The sequence below is a fragment of the Elephas maximus genome, chromosome 15 (assembly GCF_024166365.1).
Source record: "Elephas maximus indicus isolate mEleMax1 chromosome 15, mEleMax1 primary haplotype, whole genome shotgun sequence".
Classification (NCBI taxonomy): domain Eukaryota; kingdom Metazoa; phylum Chordata; class Mammalia; order Proboscidea; family Elephantidae; genus Elephas; species Elephas maximus.
Window position 1 is genome coordinate 19,435,244 of NC_064833.1, and position 24,347 is coordinate 19,459,590.

At 43.6% G+C, this 24,347-nt stretch overlaps 1 protein-coding gene across 3 annotated transcripts in view; it reads right to left on the bottom strand.

The window, feature by feature from the left end:
- NTAQ1 (N-terminal glutamine amidase 1) overlaps window positions 1–11,408 on the bottom strand; it is a 38,963-nt gene extending 27,555 nt beyond the window's left edge. Inside the window, exons 1-3 of one of the 3 annotated variants that reach the window (XM_049854101.1) lie at window positions 11,205–11,406; window positions 2,596–2,695; window positions 1,618–1,668 (exon numbers count right to left, since the gene is read on the bottom strand). In XM_049854101.1, coding sequence (XP_049710058.1) covers window positions 1,618–1,668; window positions 2,596–2,695; window positions 11,205–11,293 — 240 coding nt within the window. In that variant the 5' untranslated portion in view covers window positions 11,294–11,406. Of the gene's footprint in view, window positions 1–1,617; window positions 1,669–2,595; window positions 2,696–11,204 lie in introns of all 3 variants that reach the window. The other 2 variants (XM_049854100.1, XM_049854102.1) reach the window with 2 other exon arrangements.
- Between the last annotated feature and the right edge of the window lie 12,939 nt (window positions 11,409–24,347).

A 24,347-nucleotide genomic window follows, 5' to 3' on the forward strand; every position in this document is an offset into this window, starting at 1 on the left:
TTAGCTTGGCTGATAATACAGCTAACACTTCCTAAGCACTTCTTACATACCACATACCAGGAGAATGCTTCAGAGGCATTATCTCACTTAAGGCTCACAACCCACTGCCCAGATGAAGAAACCGAAGAGAGAAGGAAAATATCTGGTCCCAGGTCGCACAGCAACCAATGGGAGGGCTGGAACTTAAACCCAGTCCACCTGACACCAGGGCCCAGCTCCTAATTTGACCCTGCTTGGTTTAGACTTTAACGTTAGCAACAAATCACCTGCTGGAGAAGAAAGGAGGAACATGAGCAACGTGAGGCCAGGGATTTTTGTCTGTTTTGTGCCTGCCATATAATCGGCATTCAATAAACGTGTTAAATAAACAACAGACACTAATTCAAGTAATTGTTGTTGTTGTTAGGTGCCGTCGCGTCAGTTTCGACTCATGGCGACCCTACAGGACAGAGTAGAACTGCCCCATAGGGTTTCCAAGGCACAGCTGGTAGATTTGAACTACTGACCTTTTGGTTAGCAGCCAAGCTCTTAACCACTACGTCACCAGAGCTCCAATTCAAGTAATATATGGCTGTAAACAATATCCAGAAACTAGGTGTTTGTTACATTATCATTAATGGGGTTTCTTTTACTTTTTCTTGGTGTTTGTTAGAGCAAGCAATTCAGTTCTTAATGAGGACACATTAAAGTGACATACAGCTGTGTACTAGAAAGGCCACCTGGGTCTGAGACCTGTTCTGTGACTGACCAGCTATGTGACCCTTTGTGACCCTGAGCTACTCACTCTGCCTTTCTGGGCTTGTCTCTTCGCTGAGAAAATGAAAGAGTGCAGTAGATACAAATTTTTCAAATGCCAGTCATGTTTGCTCAGGAGTTTGCTAAGAATATTAATTCCTAAATCCCTCTCTGTTGTTGTTGTTAGGTGCCGTCGAGTTGGCCCCCAACTCACGGCAACCCCACGCACAACAGAACAAAACACTGCCTGGTCCTGTGCCATCCCCACAACTGGTAGCAGATCAGACCACTGTGATCTATGGGGTTTTCACTGGCTGATTTTTGGAAGTAGATCACCAGGCTTTTCCTCCTCGTCCATCTTGCCTGGAAGATCTGCAAAAACCCGTTCGGCATCATGGCAACTCGGAAACCACCACTGGCAGTCAGATGGTGGCTGTACATGAGATGCACTGGCCGGGAATCAAACTTAGGACTCCCGCGTGGAGGCCAGAATTCTACCGCTGAACCGCCAATGTCTCTGTAAACTCATCTCTAGATTTACTAAATCAAAAATCTTTATTTTTAACACATCATTCCAATGAGCAGCTAGGCTAGATATCACCAAAGTTCCTTCAAGTGCTGTCTCGGTAAGAGCCTAGGAAATCACAAATATATCTACCACGTCAGCCACATAAATCATCCCCATAATAATTCCTAAACAAAAAGCTAAACGTAATTATTCCTGTCAGCACTTCTACCTTAGACCAAATAATTTCCATTCTCAATTTATTAATAATTATCACAACTCTTCTCTACTGCCCCATCACTTCTGGTTTACCAAGCTTAAAGACCACTCAGGGAGGGCAAGTGTTAATGCTGGAAGCTCTGAACTGGCCATCTTACCCAGATCACAGGCCCATCTCCAGGTCTCGCCTGTTGTTTCCAGATAGGTATCTAGAAAATACAATAACTTTCATGAGCCACAACTTCGGTTAAACCATTACTAAATTATGTCAATACGTAAGTGAAAAATGAAATATTTATAAGCAATCAACGATCAAGGTGAAAGAAAAAATCCAAATGAATGAACAAATCCAAATCTTTCCAAGTGTCCTTAACCATGAAAGTGCACAACAGCAAAAATCAATTTTATGACATTCTTTTGAGAGTGAGAAGGGCCTTAAAGTGTTGCATTCCCAGTAAATTATGCACGGCACCTGGCATTGGTTGGAGCCCTGGTGGCACAGTGGTTAACAGCTCCGCTGCTAACCTAAGGGTCAGCAGCTGCTCCTTGGAAGCCCTATGGAGCAGTTCTACTCTGTCCTGTAGGGTCACTATGAGTTGGAATCCACTCAACAGCAACGGGTATTGGCATTGGTTGATGTTGGCAATCAATGGCACTCCCTGAGCCTCATCTATAAACAGAGAAGGGTGTCCAAGCCCTGCCTACTTCACAGAGTTTCCAGCAGGATCTAATGAGATGCTTGCAAAAGTGCCTTATGAAATATGAAGGGCTTACATTTTTTAATACTTCCTACAAGTTTACTGTAGTTCTATTTAAACTCCAGAGACAATGAATTCTTTACTTCAAACCTCAGGGTCTGTGGCTCTAATCTAAGCAATTTAAAAAACTCTAAATTCACACCTAAAAAAAGGGACTTAATTTGTATAAAGAAACCATCAGGTATTTCCTTACCTACAAATAAGGGACTAAACTCTTCCAACTCAACAGTATGGAAAAAAATCTCATTCAAAAACAAACTTGAAAATATTGCTGTATTTTATAAGGCACACTTTAGAACAGTACTGAACCCATGCTGCATTAGCTCTGACAGCATCCTAAATCTCTGGTTTCCTTTCTGCAATCCCTCATCCACTTACCATCTTCCTCTCATTAGATATGAAGACAGCGTAACACTCTTCTAAAGGATACTGGTTGTGGTTTTTGATGTATTCACAGAGCTTCCAGATATTTTCTTCACTGAAATAAAATAATTGTTTAATCGATATCATCGAGAGAGAATGATCTGTGTCTTTCAAATTGGAGCAAAAGCTTGATGATGCCACAGAAAAGTCAGAAGAGACCTTAAATATCATCTAATAACTGGTTAAGGTCTGAATTTCCTCTAAAACCCAGCAAACTGCTGTTGCTAGTTGTTGGGTCGGCTCCAACTCATGGTGACCTTATGTGTAACAGGGTATAACGTTGCCCAGTCCTGTGCCATCTTCACAATCGCTGGTATGCTGGAGTCCATCGTTGTGGCTATGATGTCAATCCATCTCACAGAGAGTTTCCCTCGTTTTCAATGATCCTTTACTTTCCCACCTATAATGTCCTTCTCTAGCGATTTGTCTTTCCTGATGACGTGTGCAAAATAAGAAGTCAAAGCTTTGTCATCCTCACTTGTAAGGAGCATTCTGGTTGTATTTCTCCTAAGTCTTAAACAAGCTGCTAGCAAACCTATACTATGTGTGGACACCTCTCCAGACACAGAGCTCACCTCCCACAGCAATGCCTCTGTATATAGGCATTTTACAAATGATAAAGTGCTATGTCAACATTCTAAGTTTTGGATCCAGGGAGGCTTGAGATACAGCTAGAATTCCAATTCAGCCACTCACAAGGTAAGAAGCTTTGAACATCTTGACCCCTCTGAGTATCTACTTTTCTCATCTGTAAAATGGGTGTAACTTCATTATACTATAAACAATAAATCTCAGTTAACACTGATTCCCTGTGGGGCGGAAAAGGTGTTTTGGGCAGGAGGTCTCCTGGCTGGAGAGGGTCAGCAGCAGTCACATGATACGTTCAGAATTTTTTTTTTGGAGGAAGCCCCTGTGAGTAGGATTCCTCGAGCACCTCTGGTAAGGCAGAGGTTCTGGCTTACAGAAGTTCTTTTTCACGCTGAACTGAAATCCACCTTTCTACGGAGTCCCCAGGTGGTGCAAACAGTTAACGTATTCGACTGCTAACCAAAAGCTTGGAGGTTGGAGTCCACCCAGAGGTACCTCTGAAGAAAGCCCTGGCAATCTGCTTCTGAAAAATCAGCCACTGAAAACCCTACGGAGCACACTTCTACTCAGACACACATGAGGTCACCGTGAGTCGTAACAAACTCAACAGCAGCCGGTTTGGCTGGTATGCCTCTGCCTCAGACAGATCACTCTTCTACAGGACAGGCCCCTACCTATTTGAGGAAACCTCAGGCTGCTAACCAAAAGGTCAGCAGTTCAAACCCACCAGCCACTCTGTGGAAACCTTATGGGGCAGTTCTACTCTGTCCTATAGCGTCACTATGGGTCGGAATCAACTCGATGGCAACAGGTTTGGGTTTGGTTTTCTGGTGGTGTAGTGGTTAAGAGTTTAGCTGCTAACCAAAACGCCAGCAGTTCAAATCCACCAGGCGCTCCTTGGAAACCCTATGGGGTAGTTCTGCTTTGTCCTATAGGGTCACTATGAGCCAGAGCTCACTCAACAGCAATGGGTTTGGTGGTTTGGTTAGCTATTTGAAGCAGTGATCAGAACCCGCCTGGGTAAAAAGCAATACTACGACAACAAACTGAGCACTGATGGAGCCACACTCCTGTGCAGGGGCAACCACAGATGCCACAGGCAGAATTTATAGCTCAGCCTCTGGGTTCCTGTCCTTTCCTAATGAGTCACACAGCACCTTTGCTCAAAACAAGTCACACCAACGCTCTGAAACACAACCCACGACTCCGTCTGCCAAAGCCGAACTTGCAACCATCTCTACCATGCTATCTGAACATGAAGTGGGCACGAACAGCACTGGGAACTATCACCATTTTACGGAAAAATACACTTTCAATTCGCAAGTCTTGGTCTTGTCTACCTGATCTTAATGCTTGATACAACTAGGCTTAAAATACTCAAGTTGGGCTTCTGCATTTTCTTCCTGTTGCTTTGATTTTCTCCAAAAATACCTAAAAACCTTAAGGACAAAGTGGTGGCCGTAGTGATAACAGGAGATTGCCATTGATTACTTCAATATGGCATGTAATATTGAGAAACAAAAACTACTGACAGCTTCAATATGTCATGGAACATGTAGTAAACCAAACAAAACAAACTAACTAAACCCGTTGCCATTAAGTCAATTCCAACTCGTGGCAGCCTCATGTGTGTCCAGGTAGAACTGCTCCATAGGGTTTTCTTGGCTGTAATCTTTATGGAGGCAGATGGTCAGGCCTTTCTTCCGTGGCACCGCCAGGTGCGTTCGAACTGCCAGCCTTTAGGTTAGTATTAAGCACAAATCGTTTGCTCCACCTAAGGACCTGGAGCGTGTAGTAGCAAAGCTTGTTTGTTTTTTTAAGTCTAAGAACAAATTTTGAGAAGACATTTATCTGCCCAGCCTACAGGTGTTTTGGGGAGTTGACCACAAACAGCTTCAAGAGCCTATTATACAAAGCACTATGCTAACAGTTTGGGGAATACGATTGTTATGGATTGAATTGTGTCCCCTAAAAATGTCTGTCAACTTGGCTAGGCCATGATTCCCAGGATTATGCGACTGTCCTCCATTTTGTGATCTAATGTGATTACCTTATGTGTTACAAATCCAAACCTCTATGATGTTAATGAGGCAGGTTTAGAGCAGTTATGTTAATAAGGCAGGATACAATCTACAGGATTAGGCTGTATCTTGAGTCAATCTCTTTTGAGATATAAAAGAGAGAAGCAGACAAAGAGGAGAGGGACCTCCTACCGCCAAGAAAGAAGAGCCAAGACCAGAGCTCGTCCTTTGGACCCAGGGTCCCTGTGTTGAGAAACTCATAGACACAGGGGAAGATTGTTGACATGGACCTTCCCCCAGAGCCAACAGAGAGAGCAAGCCTTCCCCTGGAGCTGGCACACTGAATTCAGACTTCTAGCCTCCTGAACTGTGAGAGATTAAATTTCTGTTTGTTAAAGCCATCCACTTCTGGCATTTCTGTTATAGCAGCACTAGACAACTGAGACATTGATAAATTAAGAGCATACAGGAGATGAGAGGAGACATACAAATCCATAAATAATAAACACAACTGAAAAAAAAAAATCAACAACTGAAGTTCATAAAAAATGTATGCAGAAAGCATAGAGGAGGAAGACACTGATTTTCAGGAAGGTGGAAGATGGAGGTGGTATACAGGTGGTCAGTGGTTTTTCCATCCCAAGGGTAGGCAGAGAGTTAATGTACGACTTCATGAACCCACAGGAACACAAGCACTGTTTGTAGACTGAACACATACTGTGGCTGGAACACAGATTGCCTATTGTTTTTCATACCCATGTAAACATTACACCTATAAAAAACAAATTTAAACATAAGAGTAACTGAATTTTTAGTCCCTATTCATCAATTTTTTTTCAAGAGTACAATTAACATCATGTAGGAGGGTCTCAAGAAATTTTTAATGCTTAAAAAAAAAAAGGCATTATACTTGGAAAGGCTGGAGTCACTGTCAGGATAGAAGGTGCCCTGGGTTTAAGGTGCATTCTGGCACCTATTTAATATGTAAAAAAGGGGAGGATGATAATAGCATTCCAACCTGTCAGCTCAACAGTTTGGTAGCAGAAAAGGCTGGCAAACAGCAGAAGGTTTGAGACACTGCAGGAGTTACCACCAATGAGCTGAGAACAGAGAGGCATGCAGAGAAGGAGGGCCCCTGCACACAGTAGGTACTCAATAAATGTTTGAAAAATACAAAACAATTAAAACAGAATTGTGAGTGCTTTGTAAACCACACAAGACCATGCAAAAATTGGCTACCACTATTATCATTAAAGGAGCCCTGGCACCGCAGTGGTTAGAGCACCCAGCTGCCAACCAAAAGGTTGGTGGTTTGAACTCGCCAGTGGCTCCATGGGAGAAAGATGTGGCAGTCCACTTCAATAAAGATTACAGCCTTAGAAACCCTATGGGGCAGTTCAGTTCTGTCCTACAGGGTTGCTGTGAGTCAGAATTGACTCAACCACAATGGGTTTGCTTGGGTACTGGTACCTAGTGAGTAGAGGCCAGAGATGCTGCTACATGTCCACAATACACAGGACAGTCCCATGACAAGGAACTATCAGCCCAAAATGTCAATGGTGTCACAGATGAGAAACCCTGGGAGCAGAGAAGACAGGTTCAAATGAGTTTGGAAGAACAGATGGTGACCAGATCTTGGAGAGCTTGCTATGCTCAGGAGACAGACTTTATTGTCTATGCCTGTATTCCTTGAAATGTGGTCAATGGACCACCAGCCTCAACTTCTCCACTGTGCTGCTTAAACACCCAGATCCTCTGCAGTAGGACCCTAAGATCTACATGTTTTCAAAGCTCCCAGGTGATTCTTGGACACATTCAAATTCAGAACTGCTCTGAGCAGTGTGAAGCCACCTAAGGTTAGAAAGACTTGGCTGGATGGGGGACAGCTAGGCAGAGAGGCTGCTAGAAAGCTAGTGGAACAGTCTCCACTGCAGCTGAGGAGGGTCTGGCTTACGGCTGAAGGAACTAAAAGGAGACAATCTATTGAAGAGATGTCCATCTCCTACCCCTCTTCCACCAGCCTCCTTGCTGTTCTTAGAATCCTCACACACACTTCCTCCTCAGGGCCTCTGCACCTCCTGTTCTGCGTGCCTGGAATGACTTCCCTCCAGATATTCACAAAGCTCCTGACTGCTTCTCTCTTCAGGTCTCTGTTCAAATATCACCTTACCAGCAATGTCTTCCTTAACGATCCTAATATAAATAGTATCTGAGGCAGTATCCTGTGCCTTGTTTTATTTTTCTCATCACACTTAACACCACCTGAACATGGTTTGCTTGTTTCTGTCTTCTCCCTCAACCCCAAAATGTTAAGTTCCAGGAGATCTTACCAGGGAACGTGTCTATTTTGCTCACTGCTCTAGCCCCAGTGCCTAGAATAGTGCATCACACACACCAAGTGCCTGATGAACATTCGCCGAATGAACGAAACAATGAATGAACATCAGGGACAAGAACTAACAGGATTTATGACAGAGGCAGAAATATCATGCAACAGTTAAAAGCACGGGCTCTGGCATCACAGAGGTTAGAGTTTCAGCACTACCATTTGTCAGGTGTGTGAACTTGGGCAAACAATGGCCTGTCAATGGCACAGCTTTTTCATTAGCAAAATGAGGATAATAACAGAAGCTCTCTCGTAGGCTGCTTCTAAGGATTAAATAAGAAAATGGGTGGAAGCACTTGGCACTAGGCTTCACACCTAGTCAGAGCAGAACAAATGTTGAGCTCTTGGAGGCCCGGGCTTGGTGACCAGCTAAAGGTAGGTGGATGGGTGGGTAGTTTTAGAGCCCCGAGGTTTCTTGTGTGGGGGGTCGGGGAGTAAATCATTACTGAGGAAAAGGAAAGGTAGATGTGCCACTGACAGGACCAAGGAAGGTGCTTCAGCTGCAGAGGTGGCCTGTTGTTAGTTGCCATGGAGTCAATTCTGAATCATGGCAACTCCATGAGTTACAGAGTAGAACTGCCTATAGGGTTTTCTTGGCTGCAATCTTAATGGAAGCAGATCACCTTGACTTTTCTTCCAAGGTGGCACTGGGTGGGTTTGAATCCCCAGCCTTTCGGTTAGCAGCTGAGCACTTAACCGTTGAACCACCAGGGCTTCATATAGGTGGCCTAGGACTAGGATGAAGTACAAGCACTCTAGAGCCAGGCTCTGCCTATAAATCCCCATTCCTAAATTCACAAGCTAAGTGGCTGTCATGGATTGAATTATGGCCCCCAAAAAATGTGTATCAGTTTGGATGGGATTGATTCCCAGTAGTGTGGTTATCCTCCATTTTGTGGTTGTAATTTTATGTTAAGGAGGATTAGGGTGGGATTGTAACACCCTTATTAAGATCACATCCCTGATCCAATGTAAAGGGAGTTCCCTGGGATGTGGCCTGCACCACCTTTTATCTTACAAGCGATAAAGGAAAAGGAGGCAAGCAGAGAGCAGGTGACCTCATACCACCAAGAAAGGAGTGCCGGAAGCAGAGTGCATCCTTTTGACCCGGGGTCCCTGCGCAGAGAAGCTCCTAGTCTGGGGGAAGATTGATGACAAGGCCGACAGAAAGAAAAACTTTCTCCTGGAGCTGACACCCTGAATTTGGACTTTTAGCCTACTTTACTGTGATGAAAATAAATTTGTTTGTTAAACCCAACCACTTGTGGCATTTCTGTTATAGCAGCACTAGATGACTAAGACAAAATTTGGTACCAGGAGTGGGGTGCTGTTCTAACGGATACCTAAAATGTGGAAGCAGTTTTGAAACTGTGAATGAATAGAGGAGCAGCAGCAGAAGAGGATCGGCAGCAGCAAAGAAACTGCAGCAGCAGGGAAGTGGCTGCAGCAGAGAACCAGCAGCAGCAGAGACCTGGCAGCAGCAGAACCAAGAGACCAGTGCAAGATGGCACTGAAGCAGACCAACAGAGAGAGAGAGCTGAGTGCCTGTGCACAAGAGGCTTCCTAGAGGAGTGGGGTGCCTCCGGGCACTTACCAGTGGAGCTACAGAGCTTTGGAACACTTGCCCCAGAAGGGCAGATGTGGGCGTGAGGCCCTAGGAGCCGAGAAGCCAAGAAACCAGGAAGCAGAAGCTGAACAGACAAGGAACACAAGAAGCCAAGCTGCCTCAGTCTCAAAAGATATGGCCAGGACCTCTGGGATTTCAAAGGATGGAGCCATGGCCTCTGATGTTTCTAAAGGCGGAGTCACCACTCAGATGGACTAGGAGAATGGCGTGCCTAAAGCTGAGGGAGCAGAGTTGCTGTCCCAGTGGGCGTGGAAGGTGGAGCTGAAGCCCAGGGCAGAGGGGCCTCCCCTCAGGATCCAGAAAGTGTGGCCAATACCTAGAGTCTAGAGGGCGGAGCCATTTTGTAAATGGTCTCAGAGAACAGAGGATTTTTTCAAAGACTTTAGGGCTAATATAATGTGTTCTGCTGACTTGTTTGGTGCCTGTTATCCCTTCTTTTCCTCCAGTTTCTCCCATTTGTAATGGAAATGTCTAGCTTGTGCCTGTTCTGCCATTGTACCTTTGTCAGCAGATAACTTGCATTCTACATTTCACAGATGAAGAGGAATTTTTGGATGCTGGACTTGGAGTTAAGACTTGCTATGATATAATGGGATAAATATGCTTTGCATGCTACAAGGATGTGATTTTTTGGGGACCAAAATGAAGAATGTCATGGATTGAACTGTGTCCCCCAAATATATGTGTCGACTTGGTTAGGCCATGACTCCCAGTATTGTGTGGTTGTCCTCCATTCTGTGATTTTAACTTTAGATTAAAGAGGATTAGGGTGGGACTGTAACACTCTTACCGAGGTCACATGCCTGATTCAATATAAAAGGAGTTTCCCCAGGATATGGCCTGCACCACCTTTTATCTCTCAAGAGACAAAAAGGAAAAGGATGCGAGCAGAGAGAGGGCACCTCCTACCACCAAGAAAGCAGTGCTGGGAGCAGAGCGCGTTGTTTGAATCCAGGGTCCCTGCACAGAGAAGCTCCGAGTCTGGGGGAAGAGTAATGAGAAGGCCGACAGAGAGAGAAAGCCCTCCGCTGGAGTTGATGCCCTGAATTTGGACATTTAGCCTACTTTAATGTGAAGAAGTAAATTTCTCTTTGTTAAAGCTATCCACTTGTGGTATTTCTTTTATAGAACTGGATAACTAAGACGGTGGCCTTAGGCAAATTACTTGTCCCCCTCTGTACTTCAATGTCCTCATTTTAAAAAATGGGTGTAACAACAGTACCTCAAACTACTTGGCAAAAGTCAGCCATTGAAACCCCTGTGGAGCACGGTCCTACCCTGACACATGTGGGGTCAAGAGTGGGAATCAACTCAATGGCAACTGCTTTGTTTGTTTGTTTTAATAACATTACCTGCCAGTGAGACTCAAAAGAATTAGACGACATAAACAACCCAGAACAACGCTTGGCATGTAGCAAGTACAATGTAAGTGTAACAGTTATTATTGTTACAGCACAGTGGTTAAGACCATGGTTTCTAGTGCAAGAGGGGATGGACTGGATTCTTGGCTGCTATTAGCTTGGTAACCCTCGGAAAATTGCTTTGAACTCTGTGCCTCTATACTCTTAAAATGGCCCTCACATCGATCTGAAACCATACAGGATTCCACACAGTAGCTTGCAAGGGTTCTCTGCGCTCCACCCTCAGCCTCTAACTTCCCCGTTCCCACTAGGATCTGCTTAAGTCCAGCCAAAAACCGCCAACCAGAAGTAAGGCACCACCACCGACTCTGCCATTCCTGACCAATCCCCCTCATCCTACTGCCCACGCTGTACTCCAGCGGCAAGGGCTGCCGTTCCCGCTCCCTCCACTCCGAAACAGGAAAACCGGCCAGTGGAGGCCCCGAGCTCCAGAGGAGGCCCCGAGCTCCAGAGGAGGGGCCTGGACGAGGCGAGCCCGGCTGAGGCTGGGAGATTCGGGGACCTGCGCCCGCTCCCCTCACCAATAGCAGCTGCTGTAGACACACGCTTCCCGCGGGGGGCCGGCCGGCTGGTACCACGAGGCGGCGGCAGAGGGACCATCCCCTTCCATGACGGCTGGCCGGGGCCGGGGCCGGGGCCGGGCCTCAGGCAGACAAGCTGCACCGATCCAGAGGGCTCGCGGGGAGGAGCCACGGGAGGAGCCTGCCCTCGTTCTTGTTGCGAGAACCAGCGGCCGGGTGGGCGGAGTCCAGGGCGGAGCGGTCAAGGCTAGGAAGAGTGGGCGGGGTCAGGGCAGGGCCTGGGTAGGGCTAGCCGCCCAACCTCTCGGCGCGCGGAGCCTGGGGCGGGGTGGGCGGAGCAGCTTCCGAGTGGTGGAGCCGGGTGAGGGGGGCGGAGCCCAGGGCTGTGCGGCCAGAGCTCGGGGCGGGGAGAGCAGCGCAAGTTCCCGGCGCGCGCAGGTCAGGGGTGGGTGGGCGGAGTCAGGGGGCGCAGTTTCCGGGTGGTGGAGCCAGTGGGCGGAGCTCAGGGTGGGGAGGATGGACAGTGCTGGTTCCTTCTGGGTGGAGCCAGGGGTGAGGTGGGCGGATCCGGAACGAGGTGAGCGGCGTGAGTTAGCGGTGGGTGGAGTCCGGGGCGATGCTGACGGTGCTTGTTCTGTGTAGGTGGAGAGCGGACCGGAGGGTGGACTCCTAGAGGGGCGGAGCTGGCGGCGCGGGTTCCTGCTGGGCGGGGTCTTGAGCGGGGACAGGGGTGCTGCCAGGGACAGTAACGCGGGGGGTCCTGGATGCCTGGGCAGAGAGAGGTCACCAGCGGGCGGCTGAGGAGAGGAGTCGGCAGGGGAAGGCTTGGAGTTGCTAAACCTGCAACCTGGGTGGCGCTTCGCTGTGAGTTTCCCGGAGGTGTCTGAGACCCTTCCCCAACCGGGAACGGGGTTGCCAACTTCGGAGAACTGTATGAGACGCCAAAGACTTTCGACGTGTGCAAATGAAATAAGAGAACCTTTGTGTGAAAATTTAAGCTTTAGGACTTCCAGCCTAGAGTCACTGGGAGCCTGGGGGAGAAGAGAGAAGGAGGAATTCCAAATATTACCACATCAAGGACAGTTTTAGAGAGGGATATCACCCCAAATCAAACCATATTGTACCTTAATTTTTTTTTAATTAGGAAGTCTGTATATACTGACTTGGAAAGACGTATTGATACCTTGATATATTAAGTTAAAAAAAAAAGAAAAAAAGTTAAACAGTCCGCATGGAATCCTTGTGTTAAACATGTATTTGTTTCTTTTTTTTAATTTGTACGTTAGATGAAGGTTTATAGAGCAGATTAGTTTCTCATTAAGCAATTAATACACATTGTTTTGTGACACTGGTTGCCAACCCCATGATATTGAACATCTATTGGATTGTTTGCTGCCAATATTGGAGCCCTGGTGAGACAGGGGAAACCCTGGTGGCATAGTGGTTAAGTGCTAGGGTTGCTACCCAAAGGGTTGGCAGTTTGAATCTGGCAGGAGCTCCTTGGAAACTCTATGGGGCAGTTCTACCCTGTCCTATAGGGTTGCTATGCGTCAGAATTAACTCGATGCACTGGGTTTGGTTTTTTTTTTTTTTTTTGGTTTGGTGAGACAGGTAGGGTTAACTGTGCTGGCAGAAGGAAAGCACTGTTAAAAGATTACCATCTAGAAGTTGGATAAATAGGAACCACACCATGTCAACATGAAATAAGGCTGAAACAACCTGTAAACTACTTTCTCCTTCTTAGTGTTTTTCTAGTCCCTCCCCCCTTTACAGGCTCAGAAGAACAAAATGCGGCCACTGTTTACCCTTCCTTAGCCCTCCAAAGATGGTGATGTAGTGCCAAAGATCAGTGCGCCTGCACTATAATCCCATAGTAAGTGATGCCAAGAGCTGCTGAGAGGACTCCACCTTGAACATCAGCGGGTTCCATCTTGGATTCCAGATGTGCCGGCAACTTAATTAACATGCGCCGCCATTCTGAGAAGTATCTGCCCCTTGAAGGAAGCCCACTAAATATTCGTTACTTCACTGTCTCCACCGAACCCATATAAGCCCTAGCTTTGCTTCCCTCTTCAAGTCAGTATTTTAGAGAGGCTTAGATCCCTGCTGACTCCTTCTGCTTGACTCAAGCAAAATAAAGCTTGTCGAAGGTAAAGTTTGTCTTTTGCGTGTATTGGTACTCAGGAAAAGGCAAGGACCCTTTGTGTCAGATTGGCAATTGGCAACATTGTGGCGCAGTGGTTAAGAGCTAGGCTGCTAACGAAAAGGTCAGCAGTTCCAATACACCAGCCTCCTTGGAAATCCTACCTGGCAGTTCTGCTCTGTCCTGTAGGGTCGCTATGAGTTGGAATCAACTCCACAGCAATGGGTTTGGGGTTTTTTTGGTATGGAAGGAAAGATAGCAAAGTGTTAAAACAGTATTTGTCTCTGGTAAATCCATGCCCATTATCAAGGACTTTCACTGTACAGTTTATAGCCTTCTGTATTGTTTATATTTGCAATGAACATATATAGCTGATCAGAGAATGTCTCATTATACAAGCTGAAATTCTCAGTTTGGTCTATAGGCCGTCTAGAGTCAGATTCTCAAAACCTCATGAGTCCTAAAGGCCGAAAGACCTAAAGACTTTGAGCATAGGTTCTTGTATCAGTTATCAATTTATTGCCTCTTAGTTCCCAATGCACACTTCAATATACAGTGAAACCTGTGAGAGCTGGAACTCTAGGGGACTGCCTTATTTTTCCCAGTCTTGCCAGTTCTCCACCTGTGAAAGAGTGTAGTCATACCACTTTTCTATAGCTGTCTATTGGTGAAAAATTTTTGAGTTTTCTTTCTCTGACAGGTTTCCATCTTACACGGGTTCTGGATTCTGTAGGTTTTACTGTATATTCTTGTTGTTATTAGGTGCCGTCGAGTTAGTTCTGACTCATAGAGACCCTATGCACAACAGAACAACACACTGCCTGGTCCTGCACCATTCTTACAATCCTTGCTGTTTGAGCCCATTGTTGCAGGCACTGTGTCAATCCACCTCATTGAGGGTCTTCTTCTTTTTCAGTGACCCTCTACCAAACATGATGTTCTTCTCCAGGAACTGGCTCCTTCTGATAACATGTCCAAAGTACGTGAGATGAACTCTTGCCATCCTGGCTTCTAAGGAGTACTCTGGCTGTACTTCTTTCAAGACAGATCTGTTCCTTTTTCTGGCAGTCCACGGTATGTTAAATATTTTTTACCAGCACCATAATTCAAAGGCATCAATTCTTCTTCAGTCTTCCCTATTCATTGTCCAGCTTTCACATGCATATGAAGCAATTGAAAATACCATGGCTTTGGGTCAGGTACACCTTAGTTTTCAAGTTTCTTTATTTTTTAACACTTTAAAGAGGCCTTTTGCAGCAGATTTGCCCAATGCAATACTTTGTTTGATTTCTTGACTGCTGCTTCCATGGGCATTCATTGTGGATCCAAGTAAATGAAATCACTGACAACTTCAATCTTTTCTCCATTTATCATGATCTTTGTTTATTGGTCAAGTTGCGATGATTTTTTTCTTTATGTTGAGATGAAATCCATACTGAAGACTGTAGTCTTTTATCCTCCTTAGTAAGTGGTTCAAGTCCTCTTCACTTTCAGCAAGCAAGGTTTTGTCATTTGTATACTAAAAAAAAATCAAACCCACTGCCATCGAGTCGATTCCGACTCACAGCGACACTGTAGGACAGAGTAGAACTGCCCCATACGGTTTCCAAGGAACACCTGGTGGATTTGTACTGCTGACCTTTTGGTTAGCAGTTGAACTCTTAACCACTACACCACCAGGGTTTCCCATTTGCATGTTAAAAAACAAACAAACCCTTTGCCTTCAAGTTGATTCTGACTCAGAGCGACCCTAAAGGACAGAGTAGAACTGTCCCATAGAGTTTCCAAGGAGTGCCTGGTGGATTCAAACTGCCAACCTTTTGGTTAGCAGCCAAGCTCTTAACCATAACCCCACCACGGTTTCCCACCTGTATATAAAAAAAAAAAAAAATTTTTTTTTTTTTAGCAGGTTATTAATGAGTCTTCCTCCAATTCTGATGCCACCATTCTTTTTCATATAGTCCAGCATCTCAGATTATATGCTAAGCATACAGATTGAATAAGTACGGTGAAAGGATACACCCCTGACGCACGCTTTTTCTGATTTTAAACCATGCATTATCACCTTGTTCTGTTCAAACGACAGCCTCTTGGTCTATGTACAGGTTCCTCATCAGCACAATTAAGTGTTCTGGAATTCCCATTCTTCCCAATGTTATCCACAAAATTTATTATGATCTACCTAGTCAAATGCCTTTGCATAGTCAGTAAAACACAGGTAAACATCTTTCTGGCATTCTCTGCTTTCAACCAAGATCCATCTGACATCAGCAATGATATCCCTCGTTCCATGTCCTCTTCCAAAATCGGCTTGAACTTCTGGCAGTTCCCTGTTGATGTACTGCTTCAAATGTTTTTGGATTATCTTCAGCATAATTTTACTTGCATGTGATGTTAATGATATTGTTTGATAATTTCTACATTCCATTGGATAACCTTTCTTTGGAATGGGCATGAATATGAATCTCTTCCAGTCAGTTGGCCAGAAAATTGTCTTCCACATTTGTTCTCATAGACAAGTGAGCGCTTCCAGTGCTGCATCCATTTGTTGAAACATCTCAATCAGTATTCCTTCAACTTCTGCAGCCTTGTCTTCACCAATGCCTTCAGTGCAGCTTGGACTTCTTCCATCAGTACCATTGGTTCTTGAACATATGCTATCTCCTGAAATGGCTGAGTGTTGACCAATTCTTTTTGGTACAGTGACTCTATATTACTTCCATCTTCTTTTGATGCTTCCTACGTCATTCAATTTTTTGCGCTTAGAATTCTTCAATTTTGCAACTCAAGGTTTCAATGTTTTCTTCAGTTCTTTCAGCTTGAGAAATACCAAGCATGTTCTTCCCTCTTGATTTTCTAACTCCAGGCCTCTGCACATTTCATTATAATACTTCACTTTGTCTTCTGGAGCCAACCTTTGATTTCTTCTGTTCGGCTCCTTTCCTTCAATATCTCTCTTTCGCTTTAACTATTCTACATTCAAGAGCCAGTTTGAGTCTCTTCTGACATCCATTTTGGTCTTTTCTTTCTTTTCCAACTTTTTAATGACCTCTTGCTTTTCTTACGTGTGAAGTTCTTGATGCCATTCACAACTCATCTGGTCTTTGGTTGTTAGTGTCCAATGTGTCAAATCTATTTCTGAGATGGTCTCTAAATTCAGGTGGGACATACTCAAGGTCCCCCATGTTGCTGTGATGCTGGAAGCTATGCCATCAAGATCACCCATGGTAGACAGGTTTCAGCTGAACTTCCAGACTAAGACAGACTAGGAAGAAGGACCCAGCAGTCTACTTCTGAAAAGCTTTAGCCAGTGTAAACCTTATGACCATTTTTTGATATAGTGCCGGAAGATGAGCCCCTCAGTTTGGAAGCACTCAAAATACGACTGGAGAAGAGCTCCCTCCTCAAAGTAGAGTCGACCATAATGATGTGGATGGAGTCAAGCTTCTGGGACCTTCATTTGCTGATGTGGCATGACTCAACATGAGAAGAAACAGCTGCAAACATCCATTAATAATCGGATTGTGGAGTACACGAAGTATGCCTCTAGAAAAATTAGAAGTTATCCAAAAATGAAATGGAATGCATAAACATTGATGTCCCAGGCATTAGTGAGCTGAAATGGACTGGTATTGGCCATTTTGAATTGGACAATCATAAGGTCTACTATGCCGGGAATGACAACTTGAAGACGAATGATGTTACATTCATCATCAAAAAGAACATTTCAAAATCTATCCTGAAGTACAATACTATCAGTGGTAGGATAATATCCACTTGCCTACAAGGAAGACCAGTTAATATGACTATTATTCAAATTTACGCACCAACTACTAAGGTCAAAGATGAAAAAATTGAAGATTTTTACCAAATTCTGCAGTCTGAAGTTGAACAAATGTGCAATCATGATGCATTGATAATTACTGCTGACTGGAATGCAAAAGCTGGAAACGAAGAAGGATCAGTAGTTGGAAAATATGGCTTTGATGATAGAAACAAAGCTGGAGATTGCATGATAGCGTTTTGCACGACCAACACTTCTTCATTGAAAATACCTTTTTTCACCAACATAAATGGCAAATATACACATGGACCTCGCCAGATGGAATACACAAGAATCAAATCAACTACATCTGTGGGAAGAGATGATGGAAAAGTTCAATATCATCAATCAGAACAAGGCCAGGGGCCGACTGCAGAACAGACCGTCAATTATTCACATGCAAGTTCAAGTTGAAACTGAAGCAAATTAGAACAAGTCAATGAAAGCCAAAGTACAACCTTGGGTATATCTCATCTGAATTTAGAGACCATCTCAAGAATAGATTTGATATATTGAACACTAGTGCCCGAAGACCAGGTGAGTTGTGGAATGACATCAAGGACATCATACATGAACAAAGCAAGAGATCATTAAAAAGACAGGAAAGAAAGAAAAGGCCAAAATGGACATCAGAAGACACTCTGAAACTTGCTCTTGAACGCAGAGTAGCTGAAGTGTAAGGAAGAATGAATGCAGAGTAGCTAAAGGGAAAGGAAGAAATGATGAAGTAAAAGAGTTGAACAGATTTCAAAGGGTGGCTTGAGAAGACAAAGTAAAGTATTATAATGACATGTGCAAAGACCTGGAGATAGAAAACCAAAAAGGAAGAACATGCTCTGCATTTCTCAAGCTGAAAGAACTGAAGAAAACATTCAAGTTTTGAGTTGCAATATTGAAGGATTCTTTGGGGAAAATATTAAAAGATTCAGGAAGCATCAAAAGACGATGGAAGGAATACACAGACTCACTATATCAAAAAGAATTGGTCAATGTCCAACCATTTCAGGAGGAACCATATGAGCAGGAACCAGTGGTACTGAAGGAATTGGCAAAAAACAAATCTCTGGGGATTCATGGAATACCAATTGAGGTGTTTCAACAAACGGAGGCAGTGCTGGGAGTACTCGCTTGTCTATGTCAAGAAATTTGGAAGACGGCTACCTGGCCAACTGACTGGAAGAGATCCATATTTATGCCTACTCCCAACAAAAGTGATTCCGTGGAATGTGGAATTATCAAACAATATCACTGATATCATACGCAAGTAAAATTTTGCTGAAGATCATTCAAAAGCAGCTGTGGCAGTATATCAACAGGAAACTGCCAGAAATTCAAGCCAGATTCGGAAGAGGATGTCGAACCGGAGATATCATTGCTGATGTCAGATGGATCCTGGCTGAAAGCAGAGAATACCAGAAGGACGTTTACTTGTGTTTTATTGACTATGCAAAAGCTTTCAACTGTGTAGATCATAACAAATAATGGATAACATTGCGTAGAATGAGAATTCCGGAACATTCAATCGTGCTCATGAGGAATCTGGACAATGATCAAGAGGCAATTATTCAAACAGAACAAGGGGATACTGCATGGTTTAAAGTCAGGAAAGGTGTGTGTCAAGGTTGTATCCTTTCACCATACCTATTCAATCTGTATGCTGAGCAAATAATCCAAGAAGCTGGACTACATGAAGAACAGGGCATCATGATCAGAGGAAAGCTCATTAACAACCTGTGTTATGCAGATGATACAACCTTGCTTGGTAAAAGTGAAGAGGACTTGAAGCACTTGCTGATGAAGATCAAAGACCACAGCCTTCAATATGGATTACACCTCAACATAAAGAAAACAAAAATCCTCACAAGGGGACCAATAAGCAAATCAGGATAAAGGGAGAAAAGATTGAAGTTGTCAAGGATTTCATTTTACCTGGATTCACAATCAACACCCATGGAAGCAGCAGTCAAGAAATCAAAAGACACACTGGATTGGGGAAATCTGCAAAAGACCTCTTCAAAGTGCTGAAAAGCAAAGATGTCACCTTGAAGAGTAAAGTGCGCCTGATTCAAGCCATGGTGTTTTCAATCGCCTCCTATGCATGGGAAAGCCGGACGATGAATAAAGAAGACCGAAAAAGAATTACGCCTTTGAATCGTGGTGTTGGAGAAGAATATTGACTATACCATGGTCTGCCAAAAGAACCAACAAATCTGCCTTAAAAGAAGTACAACCAGAATGCTTCTCAGAAGCAAGGATGGCAAGACTATGTCTCACATACTTTGGACGTGTTGTCAGGAGGGATCAGTCCCTGGAGAAGGACTTCATACTTGGTAATGTAGAGGATCAGTGAAAAAGGGGAAGACCTTCAATGAGATGGATTGACACGGTGGCTGCAACAATGGGCTTAAGCATAACAATGATTGTAAGGATGGCACAGGACCGGACAGTGTTTCATTCTGTTGTACATAGGGTCGCTATGAGTTGGAACTGACTCAGTGGCACCTAGTAACAACAACATACTCAAGGTCATACTTTGGCTCTATTCGTCTTACTTTAATTTTCTTCAGCTTCAACTTGATCTGGCATGTGAGCAACTGATGGTCTGTTTTGGAGTCAGCCCATGGCCTTGTTCTGACTGATGATAACAAGCTTTTCCATCATCTCTTTCCACACATGGAGTCTAGTTGATTCCTGTATATTCCATCCAACGAGGTCCACGTGTATAGTCACCATTTGTGTTCTTGAAAAAAGGTACAGCGTTTGCAATGGATAAGTTGCTGGTCCTGCAAAATTCTATCATGTGATCTCCAGCATCATTTCTATTGCCAAGGCCATATTTTCTAACTACTGATCCTTCGTCTTTGTTTCCAATTTTAGCATTCCAATCACTAGTAGCTATCAATACATCTTGATTGCATGTTTGATCAGTTCCAGACTGCAGAAGTTGGTAAAAATCTTCTACCTCTTCATACTTTGGCATTAGTGATTAGCGCATAAATTTGAATAATAGTCATATTAACTGGTCTTCCTTGTAGGCATATAGATATTATCCTATCACTGACAGCATTGTACTTCAGAATACATCTTGAAATGTTCTTTTTAACGGTGAATGTGATGCCATTCATCTTCAACTTTTCATTCCCAGGATAGTATACCATGTGATTGTCTGATCCAAAATGGCCAATATCAATCCATTTTAGCTCCCTAATGCCTAGGATATCAATCTTCAAACATTTCATTTCATTTTTGATGACTTCGAATTTTCCTAGATTCATACTTTGTACATTAAGGGATGTTTGCACCTATTTTTTCTCATTTTAAATCATGCCACATCAGCAAAGGAAGGTCCAAAAAGCTTGACTCCATCCACATCATTAAGGTAGACCCTACTTTGAGGAGGCAGCCCTTTCCTAATCGTATTTTGAGTGCCTTCTGACCTGAGGATCTCATCTTTAATGGCATTATATCAGACAATGTTCTGTTGCTATCCATAAGATTTTCATTAGCCAATTTTTTCAGAAGTCAATCGCCAGGTCCTTCTTTCTAGTATGTCTTAGTCTGGAAGCTCCACTGGAATCTGTCCACCATTAGTGACCCTGCTAGCATTTGAAATACCGGTGGCATAGCTTCCAGCATCACAGCAACAAGCAAGCCACCACAGCACAACAAACTGGCAGATGAGTGACGGTTTACTGTACGATGTATGATAAGTCACAGAATTCCTTTAAGCATTTCCCCCCTTTAAATTGAGCATGACATTAAGCTTTTCCAGTAAACAGTGCTGGAGGGACATTGGAGGAGTTAGAGGTTTTCTGTAATTTCTGGTGGAGGCTAGATGTCGGCAATATGAGCATGAGAACATCCAGTGAAGCCTGCCAAAGCCACAGACCCAGAACTTGATCCCTTGCTACCTTGCAGACTTAGCCTGGCAATAACCTTCCTACAGCTCTCTTGACACAGAAACCAGAGCCCGGAGTTCTGTAGGTAGCTTCCTGACCAGATTCCCTCAGCAAGCCTTTCATGGCCTATATACATTCACCTCTGGTCCACAAGGTCACACACTAAGCAGTCGTTCTTTCCGCAAGCCTCCCCCACTTGGCCTCCCTGCAAGCACTCTGAAGGTCTTCTGCCCCTGCTGGTGCCTGGACTCCCACTCACACCCACACCACCAGCTCCTGATGGTTCCCCTCTCTTCACTCCAGAGGATGGCCTATTGCTTGCTCAAGCAACTCTAGACTCCAGCTCTGCACTGGATTATCTAGCAAACTCTGCAATCTAGTAGCTAAATGACACCCTCTCCAAAAAGGTCTGAACCCTTTCAAGTTTGTCTTTGTATTCTCTCCCTCAGCTCTGGGTACCCTACAGAGTTTTCCTATACTTTATAATTAATCTAGTATCATAGTTAATAATTTTTATATAAAATTTCCCTTGTTTGGCAGTTTGAATCCACCAGCCACTCCTTTAAAACCCTATGGCGCAGTTCTACTCAGTACAATAGGGTCACTATGAGTTGGAATCGTCTCGATAGCAGTGGGTTTTTGGAACCTAGTATGTGATTTCTGTCTCCTGATTGGACCCAGATTATTGCAATCCTAAAAAGCATGGACCTTGGAACCAGAAGGCTTAGGTCCAAATCCTCACTCTACCATTAATCAAACCCACTGCCGTTGAGTTGATTTCAACTCAGAGCAACCCTATAAGCAAAAACCAAACTTCTTGCCCTTGAGTCGATTCTTACTCATAGCCACCCTATAGGACATGGCAAAACTGCCCCATAGGATTTCCAAGGAGCAGCTGATGGATTTGAACTGCCAATCTTTTGATTAGCAGCTGAGCTCTTAAGCACAGTGCCACCAGGGCTTCACCACTTACTAGTTATATGATTTGGGGCAAAGTTCCTTAACTCCTTTGTGCCTCAGTTTCTTCACCTGTAGAGCTGAGATAGTAATACCTAATTCACAGGGTTGATAGGAAGGTTAATTTAGTTAATGTATATAAGTCACTTAGACTAGTTGCTAGCATATAACAGTAAATGTTAGCTATCATTATTTTCAGTACTATCTCACTCCATTACCTCCAATAGCCCTTCTTCTCTTGTTATTGAATGTCCAACTGTCCCTGACATGTCAAGCGTTTGCACAAGATATGTATACCCTCTGTTTCATGAGATCTTTCACTTTCCTTGTTTGCAGCTTTTCCCAAGGAGAGTTAATTGTTGCCTTCCATCCTTCCACAGCTTTTTCTCCCTGTTTTTTTTTTTTTTTTTTGACAACTTTCTATCCCTATCTCTTTAATAGCTTTATCATGCTAAAAAGCTCAACCTATCTGCCTCTCCCTGTGCCATGAGCTCCTCCAGGGCATAGGTCCTATCTTGGGAGGTAGAATAAAGAATGGTTCCAGAGATGGGAAGATATGGGTTCAAATCCTATCTCTGCTACTTACTATCCTGTATGACCTTGGACTAGTCACCAACCTTTCTGTGTATCAGAAAGGTTACTTGGTAAAATGAGGGTAATAATACTAGAGTGCCTACCTAATAAAAATAGGTGCTGTTAAAAAACAGTTGCTGTTGAGTTGATTCCAACTCATGGCAACCCCCCATGTGTCAGAGTAGGACTGTGCTCCAAAGGGTTTTCAGTGGCTGATTTTTCAGAAGTAGATCACTAGATCACTAGGTTTTTTTTTTTTTTTTTTCCCCAGATGCCTCTGGGTGGACTTGAACCTCCAAACTTTTGGTTAGCAGCCAAGTGCATTAATCATTTGCACCACCCAGGAACTCCAGTGGGTGCTGCGGTGAGGATTAAATGAACTAATCTGTGCAAAACAGTACAGTGCCTGGAATAACACAGTTAACCTATGTAGTACACAACTACATAGCTTTGCAGTTTATTATTATTATATCTCTGTGAGCAGAATATAAGCATTGTGACTGGCATAAATCCTTGTTGAATTAAGGAATTATTAGTTAGGATACAAGTGAGGTTGTTGTAAAAAAAAGAAAATGAAAAAGGTAGTGGCTTAAATGAGATAAAATATAATTCTCATGTAATGGCCTGAGCATATACAATCCAGATGATATGGTATCTTGACAGTGTCTATCACCCACACTGCTGCTATTTTGTTTGGGATACTCAGAGTGTTGCCCTGGTCCACATGGTTCAAGATGGCTAGCCACCATATCTGCTGTTTGCATCCTGTTCAACAAAATGAGAACGGGATAGAGGAAGATTTAAGAACAAAATCTGCAAGGTGCACACATCACTTCTGTTCACATTCCACTGACCGAAAGATAATCACATGGCTGCACCCAGGTGCAAGGACGTTAGGAAACCTGGAGTATTCTGGGTAGACCAGCTAACATTTGAATGTCTTAAGAAGGGGAGAATGAATATTGAGGGTTAGGCAACAGTCTCTGCCATAATTTGCTCTCTTTATTTTTAGAAAACACTTGTCTGTATTTTCTAAACTCTCAGGAATTACTTTTTGCAATTGAAAACAATTCGATCATAGAAAAAATAGGTATAATACTATAAAAGAGACTACAAAAAGGTATCCAGTTTCAGAGGAGTAAGAGGTACTTAGAACCAGATTCTGACCTACAAGTGCTAGTGATCTGGATGAGGAAGAAATAAGAGATATACTCAAAGAACCCAGTATAACTGGGCAGGGAGTGATCCACTGAAATTAGGATATTAAAAGGCAGGAGTTTGAAGGAGGAGCACATAAAAAAAGTAAAGTATAAGAGAGGGCCACAGACATGTAAGGAGAGATTCGGGACGTTTACAGCACACAATACACTAAGGTTTGTTAACAAAAGGGGATTTTATATTTTAGTTTTGGGGAGTTCCTTTTTAATGTTCAATGTTAAAAGCCAGAAGAAAAAGGAAGAGGATCCTATTGCCTATGGTATAACGTGATCGGAGAACTGAAAGAAAGCAAAAATACCTAATGCCTATTTTGCTTGCATTTTCTCTATCAAATAAAATGATCTTCAAGCTGTAAAGAATAAGGAAAATGACAAAGAAAATTAAAAGCCAAGATAGACACAGTGATAATAAGAAAGCACTCAGTTGCCTTCAATAGGTTAAAAATCTTCAAACCCAAACAACAAAAAGGCAAACAACCAGACCGAAAAATGGGCAAAGGATTCGAACAGACATTTCACAGAGAAGACATA